Source organism: Notolepis coatsorum (assembly GCF_963971535.1).
Source record: "Notolepis coatsorum genome assembly, chromosome: 3".
NCBI classification, from domain to species: domain Eukaryota; kingdom Metazoa; phylum Chordata; class Actinopteri; order Aulopiformes; family Paralepididae; genus Notolepis; species Notolepis coatsorum.
The window spans coordinates 179,763,917-179,783,805 of NC_140167.1; the positions used below are offsets into that span (position 1 = coordinate 179,763,917).

The following is a 19,889-nucleotide window of genomic DNA, read 5'->3' on the forward strand; positions in this document are numbered from 1 at the left end:
CAGGGTTATCAAGTGTAAATAAATAGGCAGGGAGAGCAGCATATCACCAGGGTTATCAAGTGTAAATAAATAGGAAGTGAGAGCAGCATATCACCAGGGTTATCAAGTGTAAATAAATAGGAAGTGAGAGCAGCATATCACCAGGGTTATCAAGTGTAAATAAATAGGAAGTGAGAGCAGCATATCACCAGGGTTATCAAGTGTAAATAAATAGGAAGTGAGAGCAGCATATCACCAGGGTTATCAAGTGTAAATAAATAGGCAGGGAGAGCAGCATATCACCAGGGTTATCAAGTGTAAATAAATAGGAAGTGAGAGCAGCATATCACCAGGGTTATCAAGTGGGCACCTCCCTTCACTGGTGTTTCGTCAAGTTAGGCCCTAGACACCTCGGGAAGGCTCAACAGTTAGTTACAGCATCCCAGGCCAGAACCATCGCCTTCCATGCTAGCTCTCCCTTTGTTTACTTTGGCCCCCAGCTGACATTATTTCTCCTCAACCAAAATTACTGACTTCAGTGCTTCTTCCAACAACTCATTTACCACCTTTCGCAAACTTGATCGTCTGCATCCTATTTCTAAACCCTAGCTTTCCATCCTCACTGTTCAGTTTCTGCTGCCAAATCTGCATATCTAAGCTTTTTCCTTTCATAAGCCTCCTCCACCATCAATTCTATAAAATAAACTATCCGCTGACTTGCAGACCATAACACTAGGCCAGGCCTCAAGTTAGTGCTAACTATCTCTCATGGAATAATGAGTTTTTCATCCCAAATCTACCTGCAACTTCCAATCATTAGCTCCTTTTAGGTGGCCTGACTCATGCCTGCGTAAAAACCTACCTCCTCTACATTTCTCTCCCTCACAGATAAATTTAATGGCTACATTCTGAATTAATCTGTACTCTTCTGCTTTCAATTCCTGCTGCTAAGCTTTTCAAAAAGGTCACGCTAGCCGTGTATACCGACCTTGAGAAAGACTAGTCTTACTAGCCTGACGGAATGTGTGATAATGGTGTCATCCACAGAGATGACTGTTTACAATATTGTTTCTGTATGTGTTGTAGCAGAGGTTTGACCCGATGTCCCTTTGTGTTTTGTGTGCGACGTGGCATACTTATATTAGCCTCGTTTTCAGAGGCTTTCTAACAGAGAATCTCATGTTTCAGTGGTTGTTGTTTTACAGCTGTCGTCTTGACTTCAGGAAATTAAACCGATAGACCAGGATATATGAAAATGCTAGAATGTTTTTGGCTAACACTCTTTCTCTATTCATGTGTGTGTGTGTGTGTGTGTGTGTGTGTGTGTTTGTGTGTGTGTGTGTGTGTGTGTGTGTGTGTGTGTGTGTGTGTGTGTGTGTGTGTGTGTGTGTGTGTGTGTGTGTGTGTGTGTGTGTGTGTGTGTGTGTGTGTGTGTGTGTGTGTGTGTGTGTGTGTGTGCATGCACGTCTCTGTGTGTTTGGACGTGTCTCTTTTGTCTGTCTGTCCACACAGCATCCTGTTTGCGGACATCGAGGGTTTCACCATGTTGGCGTCTCAGTGCACGGCTCAGGAGCTGGTCATGACGCTCAACGAACTGTTTGCCCGCTTTGACAAGCTTGCAGCGGTGAGGGGACACACACACACACACACACACACACACACACACACACACACACACACACACACACACACACACACACACACACGCACACAGGTCAAATCTGTCTACCTACCTCCCTATTCACTGTACTCACATTCCCTGCCATATTGGGTCATATTCGAATGATGCAATGCTGATAAGGAACAGAAGTATGCATTGCTAAAGTGTTATTAAAATACCACTTTAAGCACCAAAATGATCAAAGCCAATAGGCTGAACACAGCGGCGTGATTACAAGGCCCATGCCATAATTGCATGACTCGGATTGCTTGTAGCCAATGTAATTTTGCTGCTTTGAAATATATGTAAATTAATTAGTCATCTGCTCACCGACATGCGCTCGAGCCCGAGGGAGAAGAACAACAGCGGCAGGAAGTTAATCGCATGAGTCATGTGACTGTAGGGATGTAGGTAGGGTGATCTACACATGTGACATTTTTCAGCTGTTTATTTGATATTACCTCATTTTATATTATTTTATCATACTACTACTGCTTATTGTTATTGGACACACACACACACACACACACACACAAACACACACGCACCCTGTGCTGCACATTAACATGCACATACACTATATGCAAGACACTTTCTGTAAATAATTGACAATTTTATCTTACCTCATTTTATATCTCATTTTATATTTAATTTGATCTTACTACTAAGTGGTTTCTCAGGATGCCTGGAACACACAAGTGTCATCTGGCACCAGCTGCAGACGGCCAAGAAGGAGAAGAAAGACCTGCATGTGGTTTTCTTAGATCTTGCCAATGCCTTCGGATCAGTGCCTCATGAGATTTTGTGGACAGCGTTCAACTTCTTCCAAGTCCCAGAGGGCATCACAAGGCTGGTCAAAGCCTACTTCCAAGACCTCCAGTTTTGTGTTACAGCACAGGCCAGTACAACTGCCTGGCAGCACCTCGAGATAGGCATAATGGCGGGCTGCACCATCTCTCCACTGGCGTTTACCATGGCAATGGAGCTCATTATTCGAGCATCCCGATGGGTGGTTGGAGGGGAACGGTTGAAGAGCGGGCTGCGTCTTCCTCCAATCAGGGCGTACATGGATGACATGACGACAATAACAACAACAAAGGCATGCACCAAACGCCTGCTGGATAAACTCCAGGAAAACATCAAATGGGCACGAATGGAGATTAAACCAAGCAAATCCCGCAGTATCTCCATTGTCAAAGGCAAGCTCGCCAATGAGAGGTTCCACGTTAACAACGAGCCAATACCAACTGTTCTGGAAAAGCCTATCAAAAGCCTTGGCCGCTGGTATAGCGCAGAACTCAAAGACTCGAAGCAGGTGGAACAACTCAGGCAGGATACAATCATTGGCCTCAAGCAGATCAACAACACTGCTCTCCCTGGGAAGCTGAAGCTGTGGTGCTTTCAGTTTGGACTGCTGCCCCGTCTCATGTGGCCAATTGCCATCTATGAGGTCACTCTATCCCATGCCAATCGGCTGGAGAGACTGGTGAATGCACATGTGAGGAAGTGGCTTGGACTGCCGAGAGGCCTTAGCAGCATAGGCCTGTATGGCAACGGAGCCCTCTCCCTACCAATCTCAAGCCTGGTGGAGGAGTACAAATGTGCCAAATCAAGGCTGGAAATGACTCTCACAGAATCCCGGGATCCATTCGTCAGAGGTGCTGCTCCAACCCTAGCAACGGGGAGGAAATGGAAGCCATCTGCAGCAGTTGCAGTGGCAAAGACCGCCCTCAGACACCGGGATATAGTGGGGCATGTCCAACATGGCAGAGGGGGCCTTGGATTGGAAGCAACTACACCCACATGGCAAAAGGCTACTCCAACCGAACGGCGGCACATGGTGGTGGAGGAAGTGCGCCACCAGGAGGAAGCAGCCAGGTGTGCCAAGGCAGTCTCTCAAGCCCAGCAAGGCCGGTGGATGAAGTGGGAGGGCGTGGAGAAGAGGAAAATCACGTGGAACGAACTGTGGAGCATGGAGTCTAATAGGCTAAGCTTCATCATCAGAGCCACATATGATGTCCTGCCCTCACCAACCAACCTACATCTCTGGTATGGAGAGGACCCAGCCTGTCTCCAGTGTGCAGCCCCAGCAACCCTCAAACACATCTTAGTGGGTTGCAAGACCAGTCTAACTCAAGGAAGATACACCTGGCGCCATAACCAGGTACTGAAGTGCTTGGCTGCCGAACTTGAGAACAAGAGAGTAACCACCAACGCCATGCCTCTAAATGCCCAAACTACCTTCCCACGGAAAACAACCTTCATCCGGGAAGGGGAGAAACGGCGGACCAAGCCGTCACCTCTGAACTCAGGCCCACTGAACGCAGCCCGGGATTGGGAAATGCGGGTAGACCTCAGCCAGAGGCTTACCTTCCCATCTGAAATTGCAGCGACCAACCTGCGCCCAGACCTGGTCCTCTGGTCCAAATCTTGCCGGCGTGTCTTCATCGTTGAGCTGACGGTCCCATGGGAGGAAGCCATCGATGAGGCATTTGAACGGAAGAGGCTGCGATATGCCAACTTAGCAGCTGAAGCAGAGGGGCGGGGCTGGAACGTGAAGGTGTGGCCAGTGGAGGTGGGCTGCAGAGGCTTTGTAGCCAGTTCCACCACAAGGCTCCTGAAGGAAGTAGGGATCAGAGGACAGGCCCAACGAAAGGCAATCAAAGAACTTGCCACTGCAGCAGAACGGAGCAGTCACTGGTTGTGGCTGAAACGTAGAGACGCATCATGGGCTGCTAAATGAACACGTGGTGCCACTGTGCGACACACACCCAGGCCTGATCAGCCTGTGGTGGGCCAACCTCGGCAGAGGGTGTATTGTGATAAATGGCCGAAACACCCAATGAGGTCGGGGAACACAACTGAAGATGTGTCGTACTGGTGATCATCACGTGATCATTGCCAAATTCCACCCCACTCCAACCTCATTCAATTGTTGTGCTGAATATTTAGGGATCTTTAACAACTAGTCCTATTAAGAATCCTGATGTCTGGTGTCAAAACCAGTGACCGCTGCGAAAGGGCAGCTGACAACCTGGGAAAGACCTGGTGACGGCCTGAAGAGACAGCTGACAGGAGGGAACAGACCCCAACGGGGCTGGCACGGGTTAGCTCCCCGTGTTGGCAGGAGCCATTCACTACACAGTGATTTGGATCCACCCAACTATTGCTACGAAAAGTTTTAAACGAAAAACACCCCTTGAGTCTGCGAGAGCGGGGGCGGAAGATGACTCACCGGCGGACCACACGGTAACAGACCCTGGAACGGAAACGACAACGAATCAAATGATCAGCACAGTAGTTGACGGAGTAACCGCACTGGCAGGACACAAGCTACAAAGCTGCATCTGTGGCTGGAAAAAGATAACATCAGAGAGGGGTCTCAAGATCCACCAGGGCAGGAAAAAGTGCCTGAGAGAGCTTAGCGAGGGGCCTCGCATTGACCACTACTTCCTCAGAGGTAGGCCAAATCAGTCGAGTGAAGCCCAGCGGCAGGATATTCACCACAGTCCACAGGGTATCAGAACCCCAGACGAAGCTCAATCAGGCACAGATCCACCAACGGACATGAGTCCAGAGCCCATCCAGCCACAGACAGCAGTAGAGAGGAAGATGAACGGACGAAAGCCTCAAATCTTGTGGCCTAAATCCTGCCAGAAAAAGGAGTGGGAAACCACCGACACAGACCTTATCCATATTCTAGAAGGTCTGAAAGGGTGCGTGGAAAGAAAGCTAGACAAGATTGGAGAAATCATTTACAGCTATGGAGCAGAGAGATTTGGGGTGAAAAGTCAGAACCTTAGGACACAGAAGGAACCATCAGCTCATCTCAAGTCCAGGAGACAACAAGAGATTGAAAGACTTGTGAAAGAAAGAAGGTGCCTGAGAAAGCAGTGGAAGAAGGCCACAGAAGTGGAAAGGAAAGGACTTGAGGCTCTACAGGGGGACATCAAGCAGCGTCTTGCAACACTGCGTCGAGCAGAATGCTTGAGAAAGCAACACAAGAAGAAAGAGCGAATGAGGACCACCTTCTACAGAGATCCCTACAAGTTTGTCAAAGATCTCTTTGTCAAGGAGAAAACTGGGACCCTCAAAGTACCCATAAGGGAACTAGAGGATCACCTGAGGAAGACCTACTCTGACAATCAGAGGCATGTGCCAGCCAGCATTCCGGATGACATGCCACCAATACAACCACCTGAGCACCAGCTGGAAACAAGGCCCCCCAAATGGAGCGAAGTTGAGAGCACAGTAAAGCGGGCAAGAACAGCCTCAGCCCCTGGGCCCAACGGCGTTCCATATAGGCTCTATAAGAACACTCCGGGTGTCTTGAAGTACCTCTGGAAGCTAATGAAAGTGGCATGGGAAAAAGGAATTATACCAAAGGCATGGCGAAGGGCAGGAGGGATCCTGATTCCCAAAGAGAAGAACTCCTCAACCATCGACCAGTTCCGCCAGATCAGTCTTCTGAATGTGGAAGGAAAGATATTCTTCAGTGTTGTGGCCCAGAGGCTCTCAGTATTCTTGCAGAAGAACAACTTTGTCGACACCTCAGTGCAGAAGGCAGGGATAAGTGGTTTCTCAGGATGCCTGGAACACACAAGTGTCATCTGGCACCAGCTGCAGACGGCCAAGAAGGAGAAGAAAGACCTGCATGTGGTTTTCTTAGATCTTGCCAATGCCTTCGGATCAGTGCCTCATGAGATTTTGTGGACAGCGTTCAACTTCTTCCAAGTCCCAGAGGGCATCACAAGGCTGGTCAAAGCCTACTTCCAAGACCTCCAGTTTTGTGTTACAGCACAGGCCAGTACAACTGCCTGGCAGCACCTCGAGATAGGCATAATGGCGGGCTGCACCATCTCTCCACTGGCGTTTACCATGGCAATGGAGCTCATTATTCGAGCATCCCGATGGGTGGTTGGAGGGGAACGGTTGAAGAGCGGGCTGCGTCTTCCTCCAATCAGGGCGTACATGGATGACATGACGACAATAACAACAACAAAGGCATGCACCAAACGCCTGCTGGATAAACTCCAGGAAAACATCAAATGGGCACGAATGGAGATTAAACCAAGCAAATCCCGCAGTATCTCCATTGTCAAAGGCAAGCTCGCCAATGAGAGGTTCCACGTTAACAACGAGCCAATACCAACTGTTCTGGAAAAGCCTATCAAAAGCCTTGGCCGCTGGTATAGCGCAGAACTCAAAGACTCGAAGCAGGTGGAACAACTCAGGCAGGATACAATCATTGGCCTCAAGCAGATCAACAACACTGCTCTCCCTGGGAAGCTGAAGCTGTGGTGCTTTCAGTTTGGACTGCTGCCCCGTCTCATGTGGCCAATTGCCATCTATGAGGTCACTCTATCCCATGCCAATCGGCTGGAGAGACTGGTGAATGCACATGTGAGGAAGTGGCTTGGACTGCCGAGAGGCCTTAGCAGCATAGGCCTGTATGGCAACGGAGCCCTCTCCCTACCAATCTCAAGCCTGGTGGAGGAGTACAAATGTGCCAAATCAAGGCTGGAAATGACTCTCACAGAATCCCGGGATCCATTCGTCAGAGGTGCTGCTCCAACCCTAGCAACGGGGAGGAAATGGAAGCCATCTGCAGCAGTTGCAGTGGCAAAGACCGCCCTCAGACACCGGGATATAGTGGGGCATGTCCAACATGGCAGAGGGGGCCTTGGATTGGAAGCAACTACACCCACATGGCAAAAGGCTACTCCAACCGAACGGCGGCACATGGTGGTGGAGGAAGTGCGCCACCAGGAGGAAGCAGCCAGGTGTGCCAAGGCAGTCTCTCAAGCCCAGCAAGGCCGGTGGATGAAGTGGGAGGGCGTGGAGAAGAGGAAAATCACGTGGAACGAACTGTGGAGCATGGAGTCTAATAGGCTAAGCTTCATCATCAGAGCCACATATGATGTCCTGCCCTCACCAACCAACCTACATCTCTGGTATGGAGAGGACCCAGCCTGTCTCCAGTGTGCAGCCCCAGCAACCCTCAAACACATCTTAGTGGGTTGCAAGACCAGTCTAACTCAAGGAAGATACACCTGGCGCCATAACCAGGTACTGAAGTGCTTGGCTGCCGAACTTGAGAACAAGAGAGTAACCACCAACGCCATGCCTCTAAATGCCCAAACTACCTTCCCACGGAAAACAACCTTCATCCGGGAAGGGGAGAAACGGCGGACCAAGCCGTCACCTCTGAACTCAGGCCCACTGAACGCAGCCCGGGATTGGGAAATGCGGGTAGACCTCAGCCAGAGGCTTACCTTCCCATCTGAAATTGCAGCGACCAACCTGCGCCCAGACCTGGTCCTCTGGTCCAAATCTTGCCGGCGTGTCTTCATCGTTGAGCTGACGGTCCCATGGGAGGAAGCCATCGATGAGGCATTTGAACGGAAGAGGCTGCGATATGCCAACTTAGCAGCTGAAGCAGAGGGGCGGGGCTGGAACGTGAAGGTGTGGCCAGTGGAGGTGGGCTGCAGAGGCTTTGTAGCCAGTTCCACCACAAGGCTCCTGAAGGAAGTAGGGATCAGAGGACAGGCCCAACGAAAGGCAATCAAAGAACTTGCCACTGCAGCAGAACGGAGCAGTCACTGGTTGTGGCTGAAACGTAGAGACGCATCATGGGCTGCTAAATGAACACGTGGTGCCACTGTGCGACACACACCCAGGCCTGATCAGCCTGTGGTGGGCCAACCTCGGCAGAGGGTGTATTGTGATAAATGGCCGAAACACCCAATGAGGTCGGGGAACACAACTGAAGATGTGTCGTACTGGTGATCATCACGTGATCATTGCCAAATTCCACCCCACTCCAACCTCATTCAATTGTTGTGCTGAATATTTAGGGATCTTTAACAACTAGTCCTATTAAGAATCCTGATGTCTGGTGTCAAAACCAGTGACCGCTGCGAAAGGGCAGCTGACAACCTGGGAAAGACCTGGTGACGGCCTGAAGAGACAGCTGACAGGAGGGAACAGACCCCAACGGGGCTGGCACGGGTTAGCTCCCCGTGTTGGCAGGAGCCATTCACTACACAGTGATTTGGATCCACCCAACTATTGCTACGAAAAGTTTTAAACGAAAAACACCCCTTGAGTCTGCGAGAGCGGGGGCGGAAGATGACTCACCGGCGGACCACACGGTAACAGACCCTGGAACGGAAACGACAACGAATCAAATGATCAGCACAGTAGTTGACGGAGTAACCGCACTGGCAGGACACAAGCTACAAAGCTGCATCTGTGGCTGGAAAAAGATAACATCAGAGAGGGGTCTCAAGATCCACCAGGGCAGGAAAAAGTGCCTGAGAGAGCTTAGCGAGGGGCCTCGCATTGACCACTACTTCCTCAGAGGTAGGCCAAATCAGTCGAGTGAAGCCCAGCGGCAGGATATTCACCACAGTCCACAGGGTATCAGAACCCCAGACGAAGCTCAATCAGGCACAGATCCACCAACGGACATGAGTCCAGAGCCCATCCAGCCACAGACAGCAGTAGAGAGGAAGATGAACGGACGAAAGCCTCAAATCTTGTGGCCTAAATCCTGCCAGAAAAAGGAGTGGGAAACCACCGACACAGACCTTATCCATATTCTAGAAGGTCTGAAAGGGTGCGTGGAAAGAAAGCTAGACAAGATTGGAGAAATCATTTACAGCTATGGAGCAGAGAGATTTGGGGTGAAAAGTCAGAACCTTAGGACACAGAAGGAACCATCAGCTCATCTCAAGTCCAGGAGACAACAAGAGATTGAAAGACTTGTGAAAGAAAGAAGGTGCCTGAGAAAGCAGTGGAAGAAGGCCACAGAAGTGGAAAGGAAAGGACTTGAGGCTCTACAGGGGGACATCAAGCAGCGTCTTGCAACACTGCGTCGAGCAGAATGCTTGAGAAAGCAACACAAGAAGAAAGAGCGAATGAGGACCACCTTCTACAGAGATCCCTACAAGTTTGTCAAAGATCTCTTTGTCAAGGAGAAAACTGGGACCCTCAAAGTACCCATAAGGGAACTAGAGGATCACCTGAGGAAGACCTACTCTGACAATCAGAGGCATGTGCCAGCCAGCATTCCGGATGACATGCCACCAATACAACCACCTGAGCACCAGCTGGAAACAAGGCCCCCCAAATGGAGCGAAGTTGAGAGCACAGTAAAGCGGGCAAGAACAGCCTCAGCCCCTGGGCCCAACGGCGTTCCATATAGGCTCTATAAGAACACTCCGGGTGTCTTGAAGTACCTCTGGAAGCTAATGAAAGTGGCATGGGAAAAAGGAATTATACCAAAGGCATGGCGAAGGGCAGGAGGGATCCTGATTCCCAAAGAGAAGAACTCCTCAACCATCGACCAGTTCCGCCAGATCAGTCTTCTGAATGTGGAAGGAAAGATATTCTTCAGTGTTGTGGCCCAGAGGCTCTCAGTATTCTTGCAGAAGAACAACTTTGTCGACACCTCAGTGCAGAAGGCAGGGATAAGTGGTTTCTCAGGATGCCTGGAACACACAAGTGTCATCTGGCACCAGCTGCAGACGGCCAAGAAGGAGAAGAAAGACCTGCATGTGGTTTTCTTAGATCTTGCCAATGCCTTCGGATCAGTGCCTCATGAGATTTTGTGGACAGCGTTCAACTTCTTCCAAGTCCCAGAGGGCATCACAAGGCTGGTCAAAGCCTACTTCCAAGACCTCCAGTTTTGTGTTACAGCACAGGCCAGTACAACTGCCTGGCAGCACCTCGAGATAGGCATAATGGCGGGCTGCACCATCTCTCCACTGGCGTTTACCATGGCAATGGAGCTCATTATTCGAGCATCCCGATGGGTGGTTGGAGGGGAACGGTTGAAGAGCGGGCTGCGTCTTCCTCCAATCAGGGCGTACATGGATGACATGACGACAATAACAACAACAAAGGCATGCACCAAACGCCTGCTGGATAAACTCCAGGAAAACATCAAATGGGCACGAATGGAGATTAAACCAAGCAAATCCCGCAGTATCTCCATTGTCAAAGGCAAGCTCGCCAATGAGAGGTTCCACGTTAACAACGAGCCAATACCAACTGTTCTGGAAAAGCCTATCAAAAGCCTTGGCCGCTGGTATAGCGCAGAACTCAAAGACTCGAAGCAGGTGGAACAACTCAGGCAGGATACAATCATTGGCCTCAAGCAGATCAACAACACTGCTCTCCCTGGGAAGCTGAAGCTGTGGTGCTTTCAGTTTGGACTGCTGCCCCGTCTCATGTGGCCAATTGCCATCTATGAGGTCACTCTATCCCATGCCAATCGGCTGGAGAGACTGGTGAATGCACATGTGAGGAAGTGGCTTGGACTGCCGAGAGGCCTTAGCAGCATAGGCCTGTATGGCAACGGAGCCCTCTCCCTACCAATCTCAAGCCTGGTGGAGGAGTACAAATGTGCCAAATCAAGGCTGGAAATGACTCTCACAGAATCCCGGGATCCATTCGTCAGAGGTGCTGCTCCAACCCTAGCAACGGGGAGGAAATGGAAGCCATCTGCAGCAGTTGCAGTGGCAAAGACCGCCCTCAGACACCGGGATATAGTGGGGCATGTCCAACATGGCAGAGGGGGCCTTGGATTGGAAGCAACTACACCCACATGGCAAAAGGCTACTCCAACCGAACGGCGGCACATGGTGGTGGAGGAAGTGCGCCACCAGGAGGAAGCAGCCAGGTGTGCCAAGGCAGTCTCTCAAGCCCAGCAAGGCCGGTGGATGAAGTGGGAGGGCGTGGAGAAGAGGAAAATCACGTGGAACGAACTGTGGAGCATGGAGTCTAATAGGCTAAGCTTCATCATCAGAGCCACATATGATGTCCTGCCCTCACCAACCAACCTACATCTCTGGTATGGAGAGGACCCAGCCTGTCTCCAGTGTGCAGCCCCAGCAACCCTCAAACACATCTTAGTGGGTTGCAAGACCAGTCTAACTCAAGGAAGATACACCTGGCGCCATAACCAGGTACTGAAGTGCTTGGCTGCCGAACTTGAGAACAAGAGAGTAACCACCAACGCCATGCCTCTAAATGCCCAAACTACCTTCCCACGGAAAACAACCTTCATCCGGGAAGGGGAGAAACGGCGGACCAAGCCGTCACCTCTGAACTCAGGCCCACTGAACGCAGCCCGGGATTGGGAAATGCGGGTAGACCTCAGCCAGAGGCTTACCTTCCCATCTGAAATTGCAGCGACCAACCTGCGCCCAGACCTGGTCCTCTGGTCCAAATCTTGCCGGCGTGTCTTCATCGTTGAGCTGACGGTCCCATGGGAGGAAGCCATCGATGAGGCATTTGAACGGAAGAGGCTGCGATATGCCAACTTAGCAGCTGAAGCAGAGGGGCGGGGCTGGAACGTGAAGGTGTGGCCAGTGGAGGTGGGCTGCAGAGGCTTTGTAGCCAGTTCCACCACAAGGCTCCTGAAGGAAGTAGGGATCAGAGGACAGGCCCAACGAAAGGCAATCAAAGAACTTGCCACTGCAGCAGAACGGAGCAGTCACTGGTTGTGGCTGAAACGTAGAGACGCATCATGGGCTGCTAAATGAACACGTGGTGCCACTGTGCGACACACACCCAGGCCTGATCAGCCTGTGGTGGGCCAACCTCGGCAGAGGGTGTATTGTGATAAATGGCCGAAACACCCAATGAGGTCGGGGAACACAACTGAAGATGTGTCGTACTGGTGATCATCACGTGATCATTGCCAAATTCCACCCCACTCCAACCTCATTCAATTGTTGTGCTGAATATTTAGGGATCTTTAACAACTAGTCCTATTAAGAATCCTTATTGTTACCATTCTTGTATTCATTGTTGTTTCTTAATTGTGCGCTGTTGAGTCTGAGCTCGAAACACAAACATTTCATTACCCTGCAATGCCCCTGTATTGTTGTGTACAAGAACTTGAACTTGAACTTAAACTTCAAAACCAAATCTGCCCTTGGCTGCACCCAAAAGCACCTTTCTGAGTAAAGCCGTGTTGACATGTTGTATGTTCCGCATAATAAACAGGTGAATGTGCTTTTCCACTGTGTTGTTTTAAAGGCCTTGGGGACAGACAGGAGCGCTAGTTTGTGCATCGTAGAGGACAAAAAGCAACTAGCTAAAAACTATCTAAAAATCTCCCTATTATGGTCGCTTGAACGGACTCTCCAAACCTCTGTCCTCCACGCACGAGAATCAGAATCAGAAAGGTCTTTAAATGGTCAATTGCCAAGTAGTTTTCACACACAAGGAATTTGATTTGGTCGTTTTCGGTGCGACATTAACGGACAGACAATAACGGACAGATAATAAGATAACAAGGTGGAATAAAATAAAATGGAATATAAACTAAGTTAAAATAGAAGCACAACAGGGCGGCTGGTTCTTTACCTTCCGATGTCTGAGGGAAAGATGGCGGGATGGATGCGGGGTGCATGATGGGATACTTCTATGAAGGGTACCACCCTGTACACTGAACGGCCCTCAACCCAGCTGTCGCTGACCTGTAGCCACTAGACTGTGCCTAGCCATTGTGCTGTGAATAACAATGTTATCATGTGTGTGTGTGTGTGTGTGTGTGTGTGTGTGTGTGTGTGTGTGTGTGTGTGTGTGTGTGTGTGTGTGTGTGTGTGTGTGTGTGTGTGTGTGTGTGTGTGTGTGTGTGTGTGTGTGTGTGTGTGTGTGTGTGTGTGTGTGTGTGTGTGTGTGTGTGTGTGTGTGTGTGTGTGTGTGTGTGTGTGTGTGTGTGTGTGTGTGTGTGTGTGTGTGTGTGTGTGTGTGTGTGTGTGTGTGTGTGTGTGTGTGTGTGTGTGTGTGTGTGTGTGTGTGTGTGTGTGTGTGTGTGTGTGTGTGTGTGTGTGTGTGTGTGTGTGTGTGTGTGTGTGTGTGTGTGTGTGTGTGTGTGTGTGTGTGTGTGTGTGTGTGTGTGTGTGTGTGTGTGTGTGTGTGTGTGTGTGTGTGTGTGTGTGTGTGTGTGTGTGTGTGTGTGTGTGTGTGTGTGTGTGTGTGTGTGTGTGTGTGTGTGTGTGTGTGTGTGTGTGTGTGTGTGTGTGTGTGTGTGTGTGTGTGTGTGTGTGTGTGTGTGTGTGTGTGTGTGTGTGTGTGTGTGTGTGTGTGTGTGTGTGTGTGTGTGTGTGTGTGTGTGTGTGTGTGTGTGTGTGTGTGTGTGTGTGTGTGTGTGTGTGTGTGTGTGTGTGTGTGTGTGTGTGTGTGTGTGTGTGTGTGTGTGTGTGTGTGTGTGTGTGTGTGTGTGTGTGTGTGTGTGTGTGTGTGTGTGTGTGTGTGTGTGTGTGTGTGTGTGTGTGTGTGTGTGTGTGTGTGTGTGTGTGTGTGTGTGTGTGTGTGTGTGTGTGTGTGTGTGTGTGTGTGTGTGTGTGTGTGTGTGTGTGTGTGTGTGTGTGTGTGTGTGTGTGTGTGTGTGTGTGTGTGTGTGTGTGTGTGTGTGTGTGTGTGTGTGTGTGTGTGTGTGTGTGTGTGTGTGTGTGTGTGTGTGTGTGTGTGTGTGTGTGTGTGTGTGTGTGTGTGTGTGTGTGTGTGTGTGTGTGTGTGTGTGTGTGTGTGTGTGTGTGTGTGTGTGTGTGTGTGTGTGTGTGTGTGTGTGTGTGTGTGTGTGTGTGTGTGTGTGTGTGTGTGTGTGTGTGTGTGTGTGTGTGTGTGTGTGTGTGTGTGTGTGTGTGTGTGTGTGTGTGTGTGTGTGTGTGTGTGTGTGTGTGTGTGTGTGTGTGTGTGTGTGTGTGTGTGTGTGTGTGTGTGTGTGTGTGTGTGTGTGTGTGTGTGTGTGTGTGTGTGTGTGTGTGTGTGTGTGTGTGTGTGTGTGTGTGTGTGTGTGTGTGTGTGTGTGTGTGTGTGTGTGTGTGTGTGTGTGTGTGTGTGTGTGTGTGTGTGTGTGTGTGTGTGTGTGTGTGTGTGTGTGTGTGTGTGTGTGTGTGTGTGTGTGTGTGTGTGTGTGTGTGTGTGTGTGTGTGTGTGTGTGTGTGTGTGTGTGTGTGTGTGTGTGTGTGTGTGTGTGTGTGTGTGTGTGTGTGTGTGTGTGTGTGTGTGTGTGTGTGTGTGTGTGTGTGTGTGTGTGTGTGTGTGTGTGTGTGTGTGTGTGTGTGTGTGTGTGTGTGTGTGTGTGTGTGTGTGTGTGTGTGTGTGTGTGTGTGTGTGTGTGTGTGTGTGTGTGTGTGTGTGTGTGTGTGTGTGTGTGTGTGTGTGTGTGTGTGTGTGTGTGTGTGTGTGTGTGTGTGTGTGTGTGTGTGTGTGTGTGTGTGTGTGTGTGTGTGTGTGTGTGTGTGTGTGTGTGTGTGTGTGTGTGTGTGTGTGTGTGTGTGTGTGTGTGTGTGTGTGTGTGTGTGTGTGTGTGTGTGTGTGTGTGTGTGTGTGTGTGTGTGTGTGTGTGTGTGTGTGTGTGTGTGTGTGTGTGTGTGTGTGTGTGTGTGTGTGTGTGTGTGTGTGTGTGTGTGTGTGTGTGTGTGTGTGTGTGTGTGTGTGTGTGTGTGTGTGTGTGTGTGTGTGTGTGTGTGTGTGTGTGTGTGTGTGTGTGTGTGTGTGTGTGTGTGTGTGTGTGTGTGTGTGTGTGTGTGTGTGTGTGTGTGTGTGTGTGTGTGTGTGTGTGTGTGTGTGTCCCCCCCCCCAACAGGAGAACCACTGTCTGAGGATCAAGATCCTGGGAGACTGTTACTACTGCGTGTCTGGGCTGCCGGAGGCCCGGGCCGACCACGCCCACTGCTGCGTGGAGATGGGAGTGGACATGATAGAGGCCATCTCGTGAGTAAGACTCAGGGCTGCGGGGGATGGGAGTGGACATGATAGAGGCCATCTCGTGAGTACAGGCCCAGTGGGCTGCAGGCGTGATTTTTTTCCGTGGCCTTTGTTTGCGAAGACGCTCTCTGATTGGCTAGCCCGCGTACAGCGTAGACCCTCTCTGATTGGTTTAGCTCCGAAGGGCTCTGGGATAGAAATGTCCGAATTGTACATATATATTCTCTGCTTCGAAGTGGTTATGCTTTGGCCCTCTTTCGAAGTGGGTTATGCTTAGAGTTAGGGTTAGGGCTAGGGTTAGGCTAACCCTAACCCTAACTGTAAGCATAACCCACTTCGAAAGAGGGCCAAAGCATAACCACTTAGAAGCAGAGAATATTATGTACAAGGCGGAAGAGACCCTTCGGAGCTAAACCAATCAGAGAGGGTCTTCGCTGTACACGGGCTAGCCAATCAGAGAGCGTCTGCGTAAACAAAGGCTACGGAAAAAAATCACGCGGGCTGCGGGGGATGGGAGTGGACATGATAGAGGCCATCTCGTGAGTAAGACTCAGGGCTGCGGGGGATGGAATAACCTTTCCCAGAATAGGGATCACTCGCACATGACCACGGAGGACGGACCGAGGAGGTAGACCGGTCACAGACGATGTGATAGCGCTATTCTAGTACGATTTATGTCCAGGGTCCATTGTAACAGAATCTGTAATGACAACAAACACAGACTTATTTTTTTTTATCCACTTTTTCTCCCATTTTTCTATATTTTCTCCCATCCCAATTTCGTATCATCCAATTCAACCCTCCCCTGTCACGGACGCTGTTTCTTGCCTCCCACAAGCCGACTGCAATGTGGACTAAGTCATACATAGCACAAGTCCCCTCCGGTACTTGAGGTAACAGCAGTCGCATTTTTTCACCTGCGCAGCTCGATCTCTCAGTGGCGAGGAGTAACACGTGGGAGGCTCACGCTGCCCCCGACACTTCCTGATTCTACTGCGCAGGCGCACCAACCGACCTGTAGGAGTCGCTGTCCACAACGCCCGATCCCCACCCATCAGTTTCCCACCCCCTAATACGGCCAATGTGTATTAGTACGGACGACCAGCTAAACTGAAAGCAAATGTGGAGCGCTGGGCTCGAACTGACGAGCCCAGCATCTCCAGCATTTCGTGGCGAGTGCCTTGCCCACTACGCCACGTAGCCGCCCCAACAAACACAGACTTCTATGCAAGCGGTACTGCACATTGTTTACATTTCATGTTTTGGGTTGGAGTGTGGATAGGCGAGGGATTTTACACATATATATTTATATATATTTAATATTTATCATATCATATCATATGTAGTTGAAAAATGGCAAAGGTGACAAATACTAGACAAAAATTCCAAGTAGAGTAGAGTGTGCTTTTAAAACTGTAATTAGTAGGCCAATGATTAATGAAAATAAAATATATTCGATTTGAGTAATAATAGATCTCACATTCAAGGTTTCAATACTTTTCCCAATCCAAAGATGTTCTTATCACGTGCCACACAGAGCCGTCCCTAGAGATTTGGGGGCCCTATGCAAAGACAATATTTTGAGGGCCCTTCTGTTTTACCTTAAGTCAGAGCTCCGCACCACAGGGGTACAGACGTTTTGACATTTTGCCGTTGGGTTGAAATTCTGTTTCATGTTTATGTTATCTCAACACACTTATTCAATTCTGCATGTGAGTAATTAATATCTAACACAGTCAGAAATAAAGAAAGAAATCTTGCTCGACCAAGGGTTGAAGTGTAATGAAAGCTTGGTATGGTAAGACGAGACCATGGTGATTTCCTGGTTGCTATGAACCTGGGCATATGGAAACAGACTCTGAGGTGGTCTTCCATCAGAGCACTAACGGGACGTGGTAATGAGATTACAATACTACGGTTACAGCATCGTCCAACTATGTGGCTGTTATGTAATTAGGAGACCACACAAAAGGCACAGGCCTATTCTAAACCTCAGACTCTATACCTCAGACTCTATACCTCAGACTCTATACCTCAGACTCTGCACCTCAGACTCTATACCTCAGACTCTGCACCTCAGACTCTATACCTCAGACTTTATACCTCAGACTCTATACTTCAGACTCTATACCTCAGACTCTATACCTCAGACTTTATACCTCAGACTCTATACTTCAGACTCTGCACCTCAGACTCTATACCTCAGACTCTATACATCAGACTCTATATCTCAGACTCTACCTCAGACTCTATACCTCAGACTCTATATCTCAGACTCTACCTTAGACTCTATACCTCAGACTCAATACCGCAGACTCAATACCTCAGACTCTATACCTCAGACTTTATACCTCAGACTCAATACCTCAGACTCAATACCTCAGACTTTATACCTCAGACTCTATACCTCAGACTCAATACCTCAGACTCAATACCTCAGACTTTATACCTCAGACTCTATACCTCAGACTCAATACCTCAGACTCTATACCTCAGACTCAATACCTCAGACTCTATATCTCAGACTCTACCTCAGACTCTATACCTCAGACTCAATGCCGCAGACTCTATACCTCAGACTCTATACCTCAGATTCTATACTTCAGACTCTGTACCTCAGACTCTATATCTCAGACTCTACCTCAGACTCTATACCTCAGACTCTATACCTCAGACTCTATACCTCAGACTCAATACCTCAGACTCTACCTCAGACTTTATACCTCAGACTCTATACCTCAGACTCAATACCTCAGACTCAATACCTCAGACTTTATACCTCAGACTCTATACTTCAGACTCTGCACCTCAGACTCTATACCCCAGACTCTATACCTCAGACTCTATACCTCAGACTCTATACTTCAGACTCTATACCTCAGACTCTATACCTCAGACTCTATACCTCAGACTCTATACCTCAGATTCTATACTTCAGACTCTGTACCTCAGACTCTATATCTCAGACTCTACCTCAGACTCTATACCTCAGACTCTATACCTCAGACTCTATACCTCAGACTCTATACCTCAGACTCAATACCTCAGACTCTATATCTCAGACTCTACCTCAGACTCAATACCTCAGACTCTATACCTCAGACTCTATACCTCAGACGCTATACCTCAGACTCAATACCTCAGACTTTATACCTCAGACTCTATACCTCAGACTCAATACCTCAGACTCAATACCTCAGACTTTATACCTCAGACTCTATACTTCAGACTCTGCACCTCAGACTCTATACCTCAGACTCTATACCTCAGACTCTATACTTCAGACTCTATACCTCAGACTCTATACCTCAGACTCTATACTTCAGACTCTATACCTCAGACTCTATACCTCAGACTCTATACCTCAGATTCTATACTTCAGACTCTGTACCTCAGACTCTATATATCAGACTCTACCTCAGACTCTATACCTCAGACTCTATACCTCAGACTCTATACCTCAGACTCTATACCTCAGACTCAATACCTCAGACTCTACCTCAGACTCAATACCTCAGACTCTATACCTCAGACTCTATACCTCAGACGCTATACCTCAGACTCAATACATCAGACTCTATATCTCAGACTCTACCTCAGACTCTATACCTCAGACTCTATACCTCAGACTCTATACCTCAGACTCAATACATCAGACTCTATATCTCAGACTCTACCTCAGACTATACCTCAGACTCTATACATCAGACTCTATACCTCAGACTCTATACCTCAGACTCAATACATCAGACTCTATATCTCAGACTTTACCTCAGACTCTATACCTCAGACTCTATACCTCAGACTCTATACCTCAGACTCTATACTTCAGACTCGATACCTCAGACTATACCTCAGACTCTATACCTCAGACTCTATACCTCAGATTTTATACCTCAGACTCTATACCTCAGACTCTATACCTCAGACTTTATACCTCAGACTCTATACCTCAGACTCTATACCTCAGACTCTATACCTCAGACTTTATACCTCAGATTCTATACCTCAGACTCTATACCTCAGACTCTATACCTCAGACTCTATACCTCAGATTCTATACTTCAGACTCTATACCTCAGACTCTATACCTCACACCCTATACCTCAGACTTTATACCTCAGACTCTATACCTCAGACTCTATACTTCAGACTCTATACCTCAGACTTTATACCTCAGACTCTGCACCTCAGACTCTATACCTCAGACTCTATACCTCAGACTCTATACCTCAGACTCTATACCTCAGACTCAATACCTCAGACTTTATACCTCAGACTCTATACCTCAGACTCTATACCTCAGACTCTATAATAAATAATGCAGGACATGCTCAGAGGTCTTTAATTGGCATTGGCTATTATCCACAACCCACACACACCAGAACACACACGCATGGATTGTCTGTAGGATCGCTGATGCGATTCGTCTCTGCGATTAACCCTCAGACTCTGCACCTCAGACTCTATACTTCAGACTCTATACCTCAGACTCTATACCTCAGACTCTATACCT

General features: G+C 48.9%; 1 protein-coding gene across 1 annotated transcript in view; it reads left to right on the forward strand.

Annotated features, from left to right (window-relative positions):
- The window catches only part of adcy5 (adenylate cyclase 5), a gene marked incomplete at both ends in the record, with an annotated part of 340,988 nt that overhangs the window by 231,356 nt on the left and 89,743 nt on the right, over positions 1 to 19,889 (forward strand). Inside the window, 2 exon segments of the mRNA XM_084311459.1 lie at positions 1,492 to 1,603; positions 15,252 to 15,379. Of these exon segments, the coding sequence (XP_084167585.1) occupies positions 1,492 to 1,603; positions 15,252 to 15,379 (240 nt within the window).